At 38.3% G+C, this 18,927-nt stretch overlaps 1 protein-coding gene across 6 annotated transcripts in view; it reads left to right on the top strand.

Moving 5' to 3' along the window:
• Nucleotides 1-18,927, top strand: part of UBR5 (ubiquitin protein ligase E3 component n-recognin 5) — a 149,824-nt gene that overhangs the window by 52,571 nt on the left and 78,326 nt on the right. For 4 of the 6 annotated variants that reach the window (XM_010351417.3, XM_003940676.4, XM_010351416.3 and 1 more), the window contains exons 6-9: nucleotides 11,886-12,075; nucleotides 12,883-13,042; nucleotides 13,709-13,858; nucleotides 16,219-16,430. In XM_010351417.3, coding sequence (XP_010349719.1) covers nucleotides 11,886-12,075; nucleotides 12,883-13,042; nucleotides 13,709-13,858; nucleotides 16,219-16,430 — 712 coding nt within the window. The remainder of the gene's footprint in view (nucleotides 1-11,885; nucleotides 12,076-12,882; nucleotides 13,043-13,708; nucleotides 13,859-16,218; nucleotides 16,431-18,927) is intronic. The other 2 variants (XM_010351418.3, XM_010351419.3) reach the window with 1 other exon arrangement.

The following is an 18,927-nucleotide window of genomic DNA, read 5'->3' as shown; positions in this document are numbered from 1 at the left end:
ACCCTATCGGGAAAAAAAAAAAAAAAGCCAGAGGGAGGGAGTGCGGGGGTAATCCCAAAATGATTACTTTCTTGCTTTTGTGTTTTCATGCTGAACTAAATTTATGTTGGAATGTGAGGAAAGTTACTTAGTTGAGTATATTCTTTAGCTATACTAAATAAAGCTCTTGTCTTTATTAAAATGTTATGTATGCTCTTTTAATGGTCCTAGGCACACAGTGTATAAAAAAGAATTCTGAAAGTAGCATATAATAACAAATGAAATTTTATTTCATGTGATAAAACAGGAAAAATTTTGATTATATTTATTTAAGTATGAGTATTACCTGTTATTGCCAAATAGTACCTTTCTTAAAGATGAACTTTTTTTTTTTTTTTTGTTTAGTTCAGGGGTTGGTAAAGTGTAGCCTGCATGCCAAATGCAGCCACCCTTGTTTTGTTTGAAAGACAGCCATACTTACTATCTGTGGCTGCCTTTGTACTATAACGGCAGAGATGAGTAGTTGGGACAGACTAGCCCCAAAGCCTAAACTGTTTATGATTTGGTTCTTTACAGTAAAAGTCTACAAATCCCAGGTTTTGTTTATTAGTTTATAAACTGGCATTTGTTCCTAATCTCATACTCTGTTTATTTTTTTATTTTATTTTTTTTTTATTTTTCGAGATGGAGTATCACTACTGGAGTGCTGTGGCGTGATCTTGGGTCACTGCAACCTCTGCTTCCTGGGTTCAAGCAATTCTTCTTCCTCAGCCTCCTGAGTAGGTGGGATTACAGGTGCATGCCACCATGCCCGGCTAAATTTTGTATTTTTACTATAGAGACGGGGTTTTGCCATGTTGGCCTGGCTGGTCTCAAACTCCTGACCGTGGATGATCCACCCGCCTTGGCATCTCAAAGTGCTGGGATTACAGGTGTGAGCCACTGTGCCTGGCCTACTCTTATCTATTTTTAAATTTAACTTTTCATTTTGAAATAATTTGACCTTCAAAAAAGTTTACAAAAATACCACAAAGAATTTTTGTGTACGTTGCACCCAGCTTTCCTATATATTAACATTTACCTTTACATAACCATATTATCAAAACAAATTAACATTGATCATTGCTTAATATATAGACTTCATTTAAGTCTCCCCAGTTGTCCACTAATACCCTTTCTTTTGTCCAGGATTCAATCCAGGATCCCAGTTGCATTGAGTTGTCCTGCTGCTGCTGCTGCTGCCCTTTTTTTTTTTTTTTTTTTTTTTTTAAAAAATAGAAATAGGATCTTGTGTTGCCCAGGCCTGAGTGCAGTGGCACAGTGATAACTCATTGTAACCTTGAACTCCTGGACTTAACGCCTCCCGCCTCAGCCTCCCAAGTGGCTAGGACTACAGGCATGGGCCACCACCACACCTGGCTGACTTTTTAAATTTTTTTGTGGCTAATTTTTAAATTCTCTATAGAGACAGGGTCTCTCACTATGTTGCCCAGGCAGCCATTCTTCTTTAGTTTCCTCTAATCTGGGCCAGATCCTCAGTCTTTTATCTTTGTAGACCCTGATGAGTTTGACATGTTTGGATTTGTCTGTTGTTTCTCATGATTAAACTCAAGTGATACAGTTTTTGCAAGAATATCAGCGCATTATATCAGGTGGCATGTGATGTTAGTGTGTTTTATTATTGGAAAAGAGGTTTCCTGTGATTAGTTAAGATTGTGTGTACCTGTTTCTCGTTTCCCATTTTTCATTAATATGTATTTCTTGGGGAGATACTATGTGACTGCAAATATCCCATTTCCCATTATACTTTTACTCACTGAGTTTAGCATTTATTGATAATTTTTTTTTTGGTCTGAATCAGTTGCTACTGTGGTGTTGGCCAAATGGTGATTTTTTTTTTTTTTTAAATTCTCATTATTTCTTTTACATTTATTAATTGGAATTTGGCTGTAAGGAAGAACTTTCCCTCCTTTTCCCCATTTCTTTGTTTACTTTGTTATTATTATCTATTTTGAGACAGTGTCCCTCTGTCACCCAGGCTGGAGTGCAGTGGCCCAATCTCAGCTCACTGCAACCTCTGCCTCCTGAGTTCAAGCAATTCTCATGTCGCAGATTACTGAGTAGCTGTGATTACAGGTGTGCACCACCACGCTTGGCTAATTTTTGTATTCTTAGAGTAAGGATTTCATTATGTTGGGCAGGGTGGTCTTGAACTCCTGACCTCGCCTGCCTCAGCCTCCCAAAGTGCTGGGATTACAGGTGTGAACCACCACTCCTGGCCTTATTTATTTTTTATTCTGTTTTATTTCTTTTTCTCTTATCATGGATATTTGTTTTGCTCTCTGGTTTATAACCCGTAGATTCTCTTATTATGTTGCTCAAATTGTCTTAGATTTAAATCCTCTTAAAACTTGGAAATAACCAGTTACGATAGAATCTGTGGCAGAATGACTAAAGTAGAATGGTAGAATTTTGTGACATTAATAAAAATATACAACAGATATAATAAGGGAGTATAGTTGAGTTTGAATAAAACCTCTGTAGACCTACTCTGAAGAAGATTAGGGCTAATTTTAAGACTAAAAGGCAGACAGAATCATTAGTTTTCTGAGTCCCCTTCCCATTGCTATACTCCCCCTAACTTGTGCCTCTCTTCCCTCTGCCACAACAGACTGTGTAAGCATTCTTTAAGCATTAGGTCCATGATTGCAGTACTGAAAAATGTCATAGTGCCTACTGACCAACTTGATGCCAGTCATTTGTTTACTTTTGGGTTTGCAGATGTTTACAAAATGTAAGCCACTTAAATTTTGATTCTCTTAGGCTGTATGAAAATTCTTTGCAATTTGTTGAAGGTGAAATTGTGATCAAGTTATTTTGTAAATCAAATTTATTTTAGAATCACACATATTCTCTTTTATAATGTGTTTCCTTGATTTGTACAGTGCTCTTTTTTTCAATTTCTGTGTTAATTACACTTACCTTTAAAGAAAGTTGCAATTTATAGCATGTATTAGAGAATCTGGGACAGGGAAATCTTGAGTCCTCAAAGGGGAGTCTTTTTTTTTTTTTTTGAGACGGAGTTTCGCTCTTGTTACCCAGGCTGGAGTGCAATGGCGCGATCTCGGCTCACCACAACCTCTGCCTCCTGGGTTCAGGCAATTCTCCTGCCTCAGCCTCCTGAGTAGCTGGGATTATAGGCACGCACCACCATGCCCAGCTAATTTTTAGTATTTTTAGTAGAGACGGGGTTTCACCATGTTGACCAGGCTGGTCTCGATCTCTCGACCTCGTGATCCACCCGCCTCGGCCTCCCAAAGTGCTGGGATTACAGGCTTGAGCCACCGCGCCCGGCCAAAGGGGAGTCTTTAAACCACAAATTTGCCAAATATAATCCAATAAGAAAGAGACTGTCCTCAGAGACCTTGGTCCCCACTCCCATGCTGCAGTTTCCAGGCCTGCTCACGGTTGCTGCTGGGAGTTGTCCTGGATCAAGTAGTGAGTGGTCTCTTTGAAAGCCACATTTGAAAGAGTTTGGGATTATTGGTACTTCTTTGTTGGTTTGTTTGTTTGTTTGAGATGGAGTCTCGCTCTGTTCCCCAGGCTGAAGTGCAGTGGTGTGATCTCAGCTCACTTCAACTTCTGCCTCCTGGGTTCAAGCGATTCTCCTTTCTCAGCCTCCTGAGTAGCTGGGATTATAGGCGTGTGCCACCATGCCCAGCTAATTATTGTACTTTTAGTAGAGATGGGGTTTCACCATGTTGGCCAGGCTGGTCTTGAGCTCCTGACCTTGTGATCCGCCTGCCTCCATCTCCCAGTGCTGGGATTACAGGCATGAGCCACCGTTCCCAGCCATTGGTACTGTTTCTTTTAATCTTGGATTTTTTTTTTTTTTTTTTTTTTTTTTGAGCGTTAGGGTCTCCCTCTGTTGCCCAGGCTGGAGTACAATAATGTGATCTTGACTCATTGCAGCCTCGACTTCCTGGCCTCAAGTGTTCCTCCAACCTCAGCCTCCCAAATAACTGGGATTACAGGCCTGCCCTACCACACCCTGCTAAGTTTTGTATTTTTTGTAGAGCAGGGTTTTGCCATGTTGCTCAGGCTTGTCTTGAACTCCTGACCTCAAGCACTCTGCCTGCCTCAACTTCCCAAAGTGCTAAGATTACAGGCATGAGCCACCATGCCCAGTCAGCGTGAATAATTGAGAATTGATCATTTATTTTGACATTATTTTTAGGAATACGTACTGGTTAATTTTGTTTTCTCGATTTTGCTAATTGTCAGATTTGTGTGCTAAAGATTTCTAGCTGCTACTCTTTTCTCTCTTTAATAATTAAGTTTATCCTCCAAGGTATTTCAAAAATCTCCTAGGTAGTTTTGTTAAACTCATTTAAACTAACTTAAGGGTAAGAGCACCAGATTTATTTGGGAAACAGAAGAAGTTTATTCGTGTTTAATAAATAATAAAGTGAAAATGGACCTGTTAGTGTCGAAAGTTCCTATTTTGCTACTTTTGACCATTGAACAATGATGATAGGTATAAGCTACTTTTCATTGATTTGAGCTACCATATTCCTTTAGGGTTTAATCTGAGTTAATAGTACATGAATTGAAATCATAATTTTACTTGCAAATAGTTGAAACTCCCCTTTAGATGGGTAAGATGGTTAGTAAGTAGCAGGATTCTGACACACTGGATTCCCCATTTCCAAAAGAGGCTGCTGGTAAACTGGTTTTTGCTACAGGGGAATATAGGACCATGGTTGGCAAATTCAAATCCTTGTACCCCTTCCCCAGCTTATTTTGTCCTAAGACAACCTGCAAATCTGGATTGTGTGCTATCTCTTACCTTAAATGTTGGGACTAATTGATACTTTCATGGAAATAAATATACATATATTATACACAGTTACATACATCATTCAAATGTGTGTGTGGACACATATGTATTCACATTTTAAAAACAAACTATTTTAGGACAAGGTTATTTATTTATTTAGAGACAGGATCTGGCTCTTGTCACCTGGGTTGAAATGTAGTGGCATGATTTTGGCTCACTGCAACCTCCACCTCCTGGGCTCAAGCCATCTTCCTACCTCAGCTTCCCAAGCAGCTGGGACTACAGGTACGCGCCACCATGCCTGGCTAATTGTTTGTATTTTTTTTTATAGAGACTGGGTTTCGACAGGTTGCCCAGGCTGTTCTTAAATTCCTGAGCTCAAGATCTGCCCACCTTAGTCTCCAAAAGTGTTGGGATTACAGGCTTGAGCCCAGCCTGCAGTTCTAGATTGACAAAAAAATTTCAAACATTGTACTGAGGGTTCCCACGTACCCCATGTCTAGTTTCCACGATTATTAAAATCTTGTATTAGTATGGTACATTTGTTACAATTAATGAATATCGATGCTAAAGTTGTCCATAGGTTATTCACATTTCCTTAGTTTTTCGTAATGTCCTTTTTCTCTTCTAAGATCCCATCCAGGATTCCCCATTTTATTTAGTCACCATTTCTCATTAGGTTCCTCTTGACTGTGACAGTTTCTCAGACTTTTCCTTGTTTTTGATGATACATACACATTTTAAACCAGCTGATTATGTGGACAGGATTTGGCCCATGGGCTTTAAGTTTGCGAGCTGTGAACTAATTCCATACTAGGTGAGATATATATGTTAGTTCATTTTGAGTCATTCTGTGTACCTTGACAACTATATGAAGGTATCAAAATTGTAGGATTAATTTGATGAGCATACCACAGAAAGTAAAAGGTTTTCCCAGTATTTTTTAGTTTAATATTAAAAATTATATCTCAAACTGTAATTATAGATAAAAGGAATCAACTGATTTCAGTATTGTCTTGTGAGCACTAATAAGCTTCTATTAGAATATGCTTAGTTTAACACATTAATCTTTATATATAGTGAGCTAGTTAGAGGAATGTTCAGGGGAGACTGAGATTTGGAGACCAGTTAGGTGGTTTGGATTCTGATAGTAGAAAATATTGCATAGCAGGCCAGAGTGGGAATACCTGGTATTCTCTGTGGTAGCAGGTGAATGGAGAAACCCGAGAGATATTTTGACGGTTGTCTTTAAACTCAATCAAGGGCTTGTGTAGCAGAGATTGTAAACTGGCAGCTGCTGGTTGTGTAATGGATTAAATCAGCAGTGCTTGAAGAAAAGAAATTGAGTGTTTTTAGATAGGCAGATAGTCTCTCTTGTTACCTTGGCTTCCCTTGTTTACTTAGCTTATCTACCTCTCATGGAGATTTGAGTTTGAGATGCCTGTGAGGTCTGCCAGGGAGCAGATATGTACTTGGATTTTCTTTCTCATCAGGCTTGTAATAGTACTTGCTTGTGGAAAAAAAAATGGTGATGTATTTCTTAGGGAAAATATTGAGTCTTCTCTTTTATCTATGATGGCCATGTAATTTATTGTCTGAACAGGGATATTTTTGAGTGAAATTAATAATTAGGCTTAGCCAGTAGACTTAAACTGGCATATATAGTTAGCATAATTATATCTTTTTAAGAGTCTTTAGTGTGATTTTTTCCTTTCAACTGTTTTCACATTGAAGTGATTTGTGTATTTAGCTCTTGAATACCTGAAGATTAATTTTTCCTGAAAGACTTATAGGAAACTATAAAGCATAAATGCTGATTTAATAGTTGAGGTTTCTTTTGTTGTGTTTTGTTTTGTTTTGAGATGGAGTCTTGTTCTGTCACACAGGCTGGAGTGCAGTGGCATGATCTCAGCTCACTGCAACCTCTGCTTCCTGGGTTCAAGTGATTTTCTTGCCTCAGCTTCCCCAGGTAGCTGCGATTACAGGCACCCACCACTATGCCTGGCTAGTTTTTGTATTTTTGGTAGAGATGGGTTTTCACCATGTTGGCCAGGGCAGTCCCGAACTCCTGACCTAAAGTGCTTTGCCCACCTCAGTCTCCCAAAGTGCTAGGATTACAGGTGTGAGTCACTGTCCGGGCCAATAGTTGATTTTTAATTTTAAAAAGTTAAAAAAAAATTTTTTTTTTAGAGACAGGGTCTCACTCTGTCACCCAGTCTTCAGTGCAGTAGTGTGTTCATAGCTCACTGCAGCCTCAAATTCCTGGGCTCAGGCAATTCTCCTGGCTTAGCCTTTTAAGTAGCTGGGACTATAGGTGGACAAGTTGTTGATTCGTAGTTGATTTTGTTCCCTATCTATGTTTCATTGGTTCTATGTTGTTTTCTGATGCATAATGGTCTTAATATATAACTTGAAAAGAAAACATGTCTACTTTCTAGAGTAGTGCTTTCTTTACTACAACTTAACTTTTAAATGGATTTAAAAGTTATCATTTTAATTGTAAAACCGTAGGATTTACCCTTATAACCATTTTTAAGTATACAGTTTGGTAATGTTAAATATGTCCAAACTGTTGTGAAACAGCTTTCTAGAACTTTTTCATCTTGTAAAGTTGGAACTCTCTCCCCGTTAAATAAATACTCTTCTTTTTTTCTCTCCCCCTAGTACCTGGCAGACACCAATTCTACTTTGTTTCTGTGAATTACTACTTAAGATGCCTCATATAAGTGGAACCATTGAGTATTTGTTTTTTGTTTTTTGGTGACAGGCTTATTTCAGTTCTGAATATTATTCTCATGTTCTGAAAGTTCATCCATGTTGTAGCATGTGATAGGATTTCTTTCCTTTGAAACGCTGAATATAGTAGGTATGTACCACATTTTGTTGACCATTTGGGTTGCTTCTACGTCTTGTCTGTTGTGAATGATGCTGCTTTGAACATGGGTGTGCAAGTTTTTAAGACCCTGCTTTCAGTTCTTTTGAATATATACCAGCAGTGCAGTTGCTGGATCATAGTTCTATTTTTAATGTTTTGAGGAATCTCCATATTTTCCAAAAGTGGTTGTGCCATTTTACCATCCCACCAACAGTGCACATGGGTTCCAGTTTCTGCATATACTTGTAACACTTGTAATTTTTTTTTTTTTTTTTTTTTGGATAGTAGCCATTCTAATCAGTATCAGTTGATATCTCGTTGTTTGGTTTGGATTTCTCTGATGATTAATGGTGTTAAATATCCTGTCATATGCTTGTTGGCCATTTATATATCATGTTTGGAGAAATGTTATTTCAAGTCATTTCAAGTCCTTTGCCCATATTTTAATCAGGTTATTCATTTCTTTTTGGTTGAGTTGTAGAAGTTATATATATATTCTAGATGTTATCCTCTTATCAGATACATGATTTGCAAATATTTTCTCTCATTCTATAGGTTGTCTGTTGATTGTGTCCTTTGATACACAAAGTTTTTAAGTTTGATGTAGTGCCATTTGTTTATTTTTGCTTTTGTTGCCTGTTTTCCTTTGGCGTCATATCTAAGCAATAATCACCAAGTCCATGAAGCTTTTCTCTTATGTTTTCTTGTAGGAGTTTTATAGTTTTAGGTCTTATGTTAAGGTCTTTAATTCATTCTGAGTTAGTTTTTGTGTATAATATAAAGATCCCAGTTCATTCTTTTGCATGTGGATATCCAGTTTTCCCAGCTCCACTTGTTGAAGAGACTATTTTTTTCCCCCCTTGGATCGTCTCAGCACCTAAGATATTATTTCTGGGCTCCATTTTGTTTCATTGGTCCTTTTTTTTTTTTTTGAGACTGAGTTTCGCTCGTTGCCCAGGCTGGAGTGCAATGGCGCGATCTCAGCTCACCGCAACCTCCGCCTCCTGGGTTCAGGCAATTCTTCTGCCTCAGCCTCCTGAGTAGCTGGGATTACAGGCACACACCACCATGCCTAGCTAATTTTTTTGTATTTTTAGTAGAGACGGGGTTTTACCATGTTGACCAGGATGGTCTCAATCTCTTGACCTCGTGATCCACCTGACTCAGCCTCCCAAAGTACTGGGATTACAGGCGTGAGCCACTGCGGGCTCGTTGGTCTTTTTTGTCATTATGCCCATGCCACACTGTTTTGAATACTTTGGCTTTGTTTTTTGCTTTGAAATCGTGAAATGTGAAGTGTGACTCCTTCAACTTAGTTCTTTTTCAAAACTGTTTGGCTATCTGGGCTTGCCTGAGATACCATGTTAACTTTTAGGACAAACTCTTCAATTTTTTTTTTTTTTTTCCAAAGACGGGGTTTTGCTCTGTTACCCTGGAGTGCAGTAGCACAGGCATAGATGGCTCACTGAAGCCTTGACCTACAGGCCTGAAGCATTTTGCCTGCGTTAGTGTCTGGTGGAGCAGGGACCACAGGCCCATGCCACCATGCCTGGCTAATGATTTGATTTCTTCTCTAGAGACAGGATCTCACTGTGTTGCCAGGATCTCACTGTGTTGCCAGGGCTGTTCTGGAACTCCTGGGCTCAAGCGATTCTTCCACCTTGGCCTCCCAAAGTGCTGGGATTACAGATGTGAGCCACCGTGCCCAGCCAATTTTTTTATTGGTTAAAAAAGAAAAGCCACTGAGATTTTGATAGGGATTGTGTTGAATGCTTTGGGTAGTATAGGCATCTTAGCAATATTCAGTCTTTCAATTTATGAACCCAAGCTATCTTTCTTATCTGTGTCTTCTTTAAATTTCTGTCAGTAACGTTTTTTAGTTTTCAGTGTATAAGTCTTAGGTTTTATTCTGAAGCGTTTTATTTTTGATGCTACTGTAAGGGGCACTTGTTTTCTTTTCCTTATCCTTCTTTTCCTCTCCTCTCCCTTTCTCTTTCTGTCACCTTTCTCATTTTGCTCTTCTGTCTCCCCTCTTCCCTCCCGTTTTTTCCCCTTGTCTTATCTCTTTGAGACAGTCTTGCTCTGTAGCCAGGGCCGGAGTGCAGTGGCACAATCATTGCTCACTGCAACCTCCACCTCCTGGACCCAAGCCATTCTTCCACTTCAGCCTCTGCTGGCACTACAGGTTCGTGCCACCATGGCTGGCTAATTTTTTATTTTCTGTGGAGATGAGGTCTTGCCACGTTGCCTAGGCTCATCGTGACCTTCTGGGCTCTAGTTATTCCTCCTGCCTGGGCCTTCCAGTGTGTTGGGATTACAGGTGTGAGCCACTATGCCCAGCCTGGAGTGTTTTTTAAAGTTCCTTTTCTTGTTAATGTAATGTACTCTTAATGAAACCCCTGTTTTTCATCTGGCATATGAATAGTTATTTAAACATGACATTTACTAGCTGAAATAAATGCTGTTTCATACTGCAGCCTTGAGGATGCACTGTATTGCTTTTCTCCAAAGTTATCTTGGGCAGTTCTTAGGCTATAGATACAGATACTACATAAACATGAATTGGTAGTGTGCATCAGCAAGTACAGAACAAAAGGATGACAACAGCTTTTCTAGGTTTATTTTTTCATTTTACTGAGGAAACTATTTAAACAGTTTTTTTTTTTTTTTTTTTTTAGCCAGAGATAGCGCTTTGCCAGTCAAGTAGGAGGAGAAACCACGGAAGTTTGATGTATACTGATTTGAGAATTGTTATTGGTTAATGTATTCCAAACTTTTCTAAAAGTGGGGTAATGGTTTGGAAAATCAAATTGAAATGAGGTCTGTTTGCGTTGGGAGTTTGAAGGTATCAGCCTTAGGTGAGCATAGTAAGAATTGAGAGTAAAATACCTCTCTCTAGGTCAAACGATCTCAAAGTATTAGATTCATTTTAAAGAGAACAGATTCTACCCTAATTGAAAAAGCTGTGTGACCGTTTTCTTTAAGATGTGATTAAGTGCAGAAGGCAAATCATTTTATGGTTATCTAGATGACTTGATTTGAATTTTCTTAATATTTGGGCAGTAAGTGAAGATGTAGATGTCATGCCCTTTCCAATTTTTTTCTTATAAGAAAAAATTAACATTTAAGTAGCAGCTTTCTCTTGGACAAGGTGGTTGATAGTGCTGAATATTAATGCAATACTATCCTAGCAAAATGAATGTTCTGTTTCATGTGAAGCACTTGAATTCTAAACTCTGAATTTTACTTGCTGTGTAACAACATTGGTAGTTAAGTCTCATAGGTCTTTCATGCAAAGGTAAAATGTGTTTATTTTATAGTTGTGATTAGAAACACGTACATGGCTTTAAGAAATTATTTTTCCCAGCAATTTGTGAGTCCGAGGTGGGCCAATCACCTGAGGTTGGGAGTTCGAGACTAGCCTGACCAATATGGTGAAAATCTGTCTCTACTAAAAATACAAAAATTAGGCAGGCTGTGGTGGTGTGCCTGTAACCCCAGCTACTCAGGAGGCTGAGGCGGGAGAATAACCTGGGAGGCAGAGGTTGCAGTGAGCCAAGATCATGCCACTGTACTCCAGCCTAGGCGACAGAGTAAGACCCTGTCTCAAAAAAAAAAAGTAATTTTTAAGGATGCAAAAGTGTAATGTTTATCTTTATAAAAAGCAAAGTTATATTTAAGCATTAAAAAATTGGATTGGACATGGTAGTACATACTGATAATTCCGGCTAGTCGGGAGGCTGAGATGGGAGGATTGCTTAAATCCAGAAGTTTTGAGACTAGTCTGGGCAACATAGCAAGACCTCATCTCAAAAACACAAAAACATTGAGACGATTGTCAGGTATGCTGGTGCATGCCTATAGTCCCTAGCTACTCAGGAGGCTGAGGCAGAAGGATTACTTCAGCCCAGGAATTCTAGGCTGTAGTGTATTTTGTTTGTACTTGTGAATAACCACTGCTCTCCAGCCTGGGCGACATAGCAAGAGCCCATTTCTTTAAAAAAAAAAAGAAACAAAACTATTATTATTTTAAAGCTCAGTTCTATTACCTTATTCTTTGTCAAAACACTATATAACACGTTACTTCAGTTAGACAAATAACTTTATCTTAGCTTAAAATAATAACAATGTGACCCAAGCAATCAGAATGGTTGTTTAAAATGCTAATTTAATAAATTCTTTAATATTTAGTAGCCGCTGGAGTTCTGGAGTGGGCGGAAGCGGTGGAGGATCCTCTGGTAGGTCGTCAGCTGGAGCTCGAGATTCCCGCCGACAGACTCGAGTTATTCGAACAGGACGGGATCGAGGGTCTGGGCTTTTGGGCAGTCAGCCCCAACCAGTTATTCCAGCGTCTGTCATTCCAGAGGAGCTGATTTCACAGGTATGTATCTTGTAGAATACTAAATGTCAGATAATAGGACAAAGTGAGGTTTACTGAATATGGTGGGTTGTAGTCATGACTCATACCATGAATTCGGAAATACTGTTTTTCTAGGAAGCTGATTTTTTAATTTTTTTTGGAGAAGGAGTCTCACTCTGCCACCCAGGCTGGAGTACAGTGGCATGATCTCGGCTCACTGCAACGACCACCTCCTGAGTTCAAGCGATTTTTGTGCCTCAGCCTCCCAAGTAGCTGGAATTATGGGTACACGCCACTATGCCTGGCTATTTTATTTTTTCTTTTGAGATGGAGTCTCGCTCTGTTTCCCGGGCTGGAGTGCAGTGGTGCAATCTTGGCTCCCTGCAACCTTCGCCTCCCGGATTCAAGTGATTCTCCTACCTCAGCTTCCTGAGTACCTGGGATTACAGGTGCACGCCGCTATGCCCAGCTAATTTCTTTGTATTTCTTGGTATTTTTGGTAGAGATGGAGTTTTATCTTTTAGTCAGGCTTGTCTTGAACTCCTGACCTCGTGATCTGCCTGCCTTGACCTCTCAAAGTGCTAGGATTACAGGTGTGAACCACCGTGGCTGGTGGTAATTTTTGTATTTTTTAGTAGAGACGGGGTTTTACTATGTTGGCCAGGTTGGTCTTGAACTGCTGACCTCAGGCGATTAGCCTGCCTTGGCCTACTGAAGTGCTGGAATTATAGGCTTGAGCCACCATGCCTGGTCCTAGAAAGCTGATTTTGATAAAGAATTTAATCAAAACAAAATTACATAGCACTTCTTTTTATTTTTTAATTTCAGGCCCAAGTTGTTTTACAAGGCAAATCCAGAAGTGTCATTATTCGAGAACTTCAGCGAACAAATCTTGATGTGAACCTTGCTGTAAATAATTTACTTAGCCGGGATGACGAAGATGGAGATGATGGGGATGATACAGCCAGTGAATCTTACTTGCCTGGAGGTTGGTGGTTCACTGTCATGTTTTTCTTATTTCTGGAGTGCTCTTTTGACTGGGAAATGGAATTTAACGTACAATAGACTTTTCTGTGTATTCTTTTCAAGGTGGTAGATATTTTTCTCTGTAGAGCTGATTGATTTGATTGTAAAGTTTCTTTTCAGGGAAAAATGAGGAAGTATTTTGACTCAGTGGATTTGTGCTTGTTCACTGTAGAGCTGCTTTATTTGATTGTGAAGTTTCTTTTAAGGGAAAAATGAGGAGGAAGTATTTTCACTCAGTGGATTGGTGCTTGTTTCCTGTAAAGACATGGTTGCATTTGCATGGCTTTATAACTGGGTGACACATGCCTCTAGAATATTGTTTTTTGATGCCCTTACTACTGAAAATATGTAATAACGAAACTACATTTAGATTTTGACCGTCTTATCTCTGTGATGTCACAAGTGTTGTATCTTAACGAGTGATCTTTCTTGTGATTATGTAGTAAGTAGCTCAGACAACATTTATGCATTTGATGTTCTTTAAAATCTTTGTTAATGTAGGTTGTTGTATTTTTCCTCAGATGATGTCAGTCTGTAGTTTTAATGTATTTTAATTTTCAGATATCTTTCAGTAGCCTGCAGATGCTCTTTGTATATATGCTTCAGTGATGTTTGTTTCTGTTTATAGAGGATCTTATGTCTCTCCTTGATGCTGACATTCATTCTGCCCACCCAAGTGTCATTATTGATGCAGATGCCATGTTTTCTGAAGACATTAGCTATTTTGGTTACCCTTCTTTTCGTCGTTCATCGCTTTCCAGGCTAGGCTCATCTCGAGGTAATTTTGCATTTATTTATTTTGATCACAGGCTAGCTGTATGGAAAGATAGTGGTAGAATCTACTTAGGTATTTGAACTTCTGATGTTACAGTTATTACTAGTTTTTTATGGATATTTTGGCATTGAAACTAATATTTTTTATTTTGAAGAGCCACAGTAATATTTTAGAGTTGATCTTACTTACATTGTGGAATTGATGTGAAGGACTATGACTTTACCTAACTGTATTTTTAATTAGGAATATGGATTCTGAACTAAAAGCAGAATTCTACTTCACAGTGACATGCAGCATTCAGAAAACAAGTCTTTGTTTGTTTTTTAAAAATAAGTCATCTGTTTATATTAAATCCTGGTTAGGTAAAATACTGAAATATGAAAAAACTTACTAGAATGTGTTTGGGATCGTTATTAAATGTATAGAAATGTTTAGTTTATTAAAATGCTTTTTTATCTTTTATTTTTTATTTTTTTGAGATGGATTCTCACTCTGTTGCCCAGGAAGGAGTGCAGTGGTACTATCTTGGCTCACTGCAGCCTCCACCTCCTGGGTTCAAGAGATTCTCCTGCCTCAGCCTCCTGAATAGCTGAAATTACAGACGCCCACCACAATGCCTAGCAAATTTTTGTATTTTTAGTAGAGACAGGGTTTCACCATGTTAGCCAGGCTGGTCTCAAACTCCTGACCTCAGGCGATCCACCTGCTTCAGCCTCCCACAGTTCTGGGATTACAGGCATGAGCCACTGTGCCCCGCCTAAAATGTTAGTTTCAAAAGTTTGAAATCCTTAAAAGATAAAGTACATGGTAGAGATTAGAAAGATTTTGAAATAATTAATCCTGCCTTTCTCTGTATATGTTTGTGTATAGCTTGCTTACATTATAGTTGTCAATATTTTTACTTTCCAGAATGTAAAACTACTTGATTCAGATAACAGAAATTACCTGTATTTACTGATCTTTAAACTGGAAAATATGCCATGTTATATTAAGCGCTTGCTGTATATACTTAGTACTTAGAAATAGAGTTTTAAAGTAACAGATCTGTGGTGATCTTTTAATATGTGGAATGCACTATGTAATAGCTTTATGAATTTAAAAATAAATGTATACTTTACAGCCTTAAATGTATCAAGTAATGTATTTTCAAATATTCCATATAAATAACTCCTTTAACCCCCCCCCCCCCACTTTTTTTTTTTTTTTTTGAGATGGAGTTTCACTTTTGTTGCTGTGGCTGGAGTGCAATGGCATGCTCTCAGCTACTGCAACCTCTGCCTCCCGGTTTAAGCAATTTTCTTGCCTCAGCCTCCTACGTAACTTGGATTATGGATTACAGGCGTTCACTGCCACACCTGGCTAATTTTGTATTTCTAGTAGAGACTGGTTTACTCCATGTTGGTCAGGCTGGTCTGGAACTCCTGAACTCGAGTGATCCACCCACCTCAGCCTCCCAAAGTGCTGGGTTTACAGGCATGAGCCACCACACCTGGCCAAATGTCTCTTTTCATATGTTCATCCTATGTAGGCATTACTTTTAGTTTGAAGCTAATACTTGGCCACTTTTAGCCTATATATATGGCAGTTTTGTATGGTTCAGTTATTGTTTCTAATCCTTATTTATCCTAGTCTTAGAAAGTTTATTTTCGTTACTTTATTTAAAAAGCAATATATGAGCAACTCGGGGAAAAAAAACTGGCTTTTTTTTTATAGGCCAGTAGCCACAGGAAGCATTTTGGTAAGGAAATCATTTTATAAAGATTTTTTATTTTTAAAAAGCCTGTTTGGTTCCTCAAAAACATTTAAATAAGACTTATTTGTAAAAATCCATTCTATAAAATTACTCTAAATAAAGGCTTGGATTTTTAGAATTTTTATAATTAGCTTATATTAATGGATTCATAGTTTAACCTTTTTAGGGTTTTTTTCTATGTGTAAATTATTTGAGTTTGCTTATATGCCTACTATGTGAAAGTTCTAAATTTTATGTGCTTTTTAAACCTACCAGTAGACAAATATTTTCTAATATATAAATTGAGTTCATAGTAAGCATTTCTGATGAAAGCCAATAATTTAAAACCCTTACGAAAACACAAATATAGTTCAAAATAAAGCAGTAGCACTCTAAAAACATGTAGTTGAAATATAGAAAAGTCTGCCTCTAATTTTTTTAAATATTAGGTTATAATTTTCTACATTCACTTGAAAGGGTTGATGTTTTGAATGTTGCATGTCAGCCTTATTAGATACACATTTACATAAATTTTTATGAGTAGATAAACTGCTGTTAGTTGCATCCTGAAGGGTCTTTACTAGAGAGTGGCTTACTTTTATCCCACTGGTGTGACCCAATTGCATACCAGTTCTCCTTCTTCCCTTAGAGAGAGACTCTGAGCTGTTGCGTGAACGTGAATCCGTTTTACGTTTACGTGAACGAAGGTGGCTTGATGGAGCCTCATTTGATAATGAAAGGGGCTCTACCAGCAAGGAAGGAGAGCCAAACCTGGATAAGAAGAATACACCTGTTCAAAGTCCAGTATCTCTAGGAGAAGATTTGCAGTGGTGGCCTGATAAGGTATTTGGAAAAAATTCACAGCACTTCCATTTGAATGGGTCCCTGACAACCCCTCCCTCCAAGGTTTCCATTTTATTTATTCTGGTTTTTGTACTATCACTCAATGAAAAACACAAACGTCAAACAATATTTTTGCTTTGTTTTAAAATATAAATAGAATATATCTTTATTTGGCCCTCCATGAGTCATCTCAAGTGAGATGTAGTCAGTGGTGCAATATATCTTACTGCTTGATGAAGTAAATCAGAGAAATTAGGATGGTAGTTCTAGATAACACATCAGCATTTTATTCCAGTACTTCTTTTCTGGTAATAATTACTCCAATGAAGTGATATTACATTCCTTGGTAGAAATTTGTTTTGTTAAATTTATGAAGTCAGGTGGACACCAGTTTCTGCAGGGCATGTTTTTGGTCATCGATACAGCATGTATATCATGACAAGATTAGGGATCTGTGTTTCTTTGATTAGTTAACTATGCCATTTAATGGCATTGAGTTCTGACAGATCCTTTGTGGTGAATGCTATAGGAGACAAGCAGACTGAACAGGAATGGGCTAGGGGAGTTATGCTGTGCATCCTGAGGAATAGTGCTATGACTGGATTATAGAAAGCATCTAGGATTTGGTAATTGATTTGAATCTTTGCAAATACATCACTGCCATCTGTGGCCATACCACCCTGAATGCAAAAAAACACACATCACTGCCATAAGTGAAACAGAGTTGATGCATTCTGTTGATGGTTGTGTATGTAATTGATAGTTCGTCTTCAGAGGCTCTTATTGGAACCCATATGTTTTTCACTTGTATTTTAGTGTGTGTTGTCTTATTTCTAGAACCATGTGGGTAGGAAATTTTCTAAAGCAGAAATAAACTAAAAGAACATGGGAACTTTGAGGCCCTACTAGCAGATAAAGAGAGTCTGATACGGATTTCTTTTCTTTCTTTGATTTTGAACTTGAATTTGGGATATTGAAGGGATATATTATTTAACTTTCCAAATTTATGTTTCCGTAGTTACTTTGAGTCTTGTAGTAGTTCATTTATTTTCCTCTGCATTCAGCTCATGCAGGAAGCTTGAATGCAAGAAGGAACATGAATTTTAATCAGTCTCTTTGGAAGCAAAAGGTTATTCTTTTTTCTTTGGCAGCTGCCATACTTTTCCTGAATTGCGTTCTCTTACTTATTTCCCTAAAACTAGAAATGTCCAGAGTTCGACTTTTATTTCATGTGGTAGGGAGTGATTTAAACCAGTGGGCTTTTACTTTTTTTTTTTTCTCTGTTGGTACATCATTTACCGTGTCCTGTTTCTTTTGCCAGGATCATGTTAGAGCGATGTGAATTTCATATTGGCTGGAAGTAAAAGAGGACTGTTGAAGAATTTCGTTTAAATAGGGCCATCACATTACTAATCAAGGCTTCTTTATCATGTATTATTTTTGATTAATGAAAATATTTCTGAATAGTACAAGTTTAGCAAGCTTTTTTCCCTAACCATTCTACCCTCTGTTAGATTTAACTAGCGCTTGTTGGCCTTGCTAAAAATATGGTAGATATGTTTTTAAGTACACCTTGCTTTTAGAGACATTTTAAGTGCATCGTCAAATCTTGGCACTGTATAGACTTTTAGCGCATCATTTCCTTGGTTTGTTTAGACACTGAGTGAATGGAAGAAGAGTGGTATGTGAAACAAAGTATATCCTACCTATATTCTTTTTATAGTCTTTAAATTTAAATACCAAATTTAAAACAGCAACATCGAAAAAACACTTTTTACTAGCACATGATTGAAATCTAGAAATTGATACTTGATTTCTGGGCAAGAAAGTAGCTTAAGCCTTTAATTAAACTGTTAAGCATTAGCATAGTGATCAGTAAATGCCATTAGGTGCTTGTTTGCAGGGCTGAGTGATACAAGAGAATGCAGAGAGCTGTTAAAGGGAAAGAAGACCTTGTTTTTTTTTTTTTTTTTTTTTTTTTTTGAGACGGAGTTACCCAGGCTGGAGTGCAATGGTGCAATCTCGGCTCACCACAACCTCCACCTCCTGGGTTCAGGCAGTTCTCCTGCCTCAGCCTCCTGAGTAGCTGGGATTACAGGCATGCGCCACCATGCCCAGGTATTTTTTTTTTAGAAGAGATAGGGTTTCACCATGTTGACCAGGATGGTCTCGATCTCTTGACCTTGCGATCCACCCGCCTCGGCCTCCCAAAGTGCTGGGATTACAGGCTTGAGCCACCGCACCCAGCCCTGAAGACCTTGTTTTTAAGAAACTTTAGGAAAACAAAATATTATACAGGGGCACATGATAAATACCATCTGAAGAAACTGGCAATATGTGAGACCTATATAGGTTTCCCAAAATTAGTTAGGGATAGTGATTCCTGAGGAGCACAAGGTTTTAGGGGAAGGCTTGATAGGGAATAGAGAGGTAGGTAGAGAATGCAGGGAATAGGGCGTCGGGATGCACTTGGTATTTACCACTGGTGGGAGGAGGT

This window comes from Saimiri boliviensis, chromosome 15 (genome assembly GCF_048565385.1).
Source record: "Saimiri boliviensis isolate mSaiBol1 chromosome 15, mSaiBol1.pri, whole genome shotgun sequence".
NCBI lineage: Eukaryota > Metazoa > Chordata > Mammalia > Primates > Cebidae > Saimiri > Saimiri boliviensis.
This window is presented reverse-complemented; position numbering and strand designations above follow the sequence as displayed.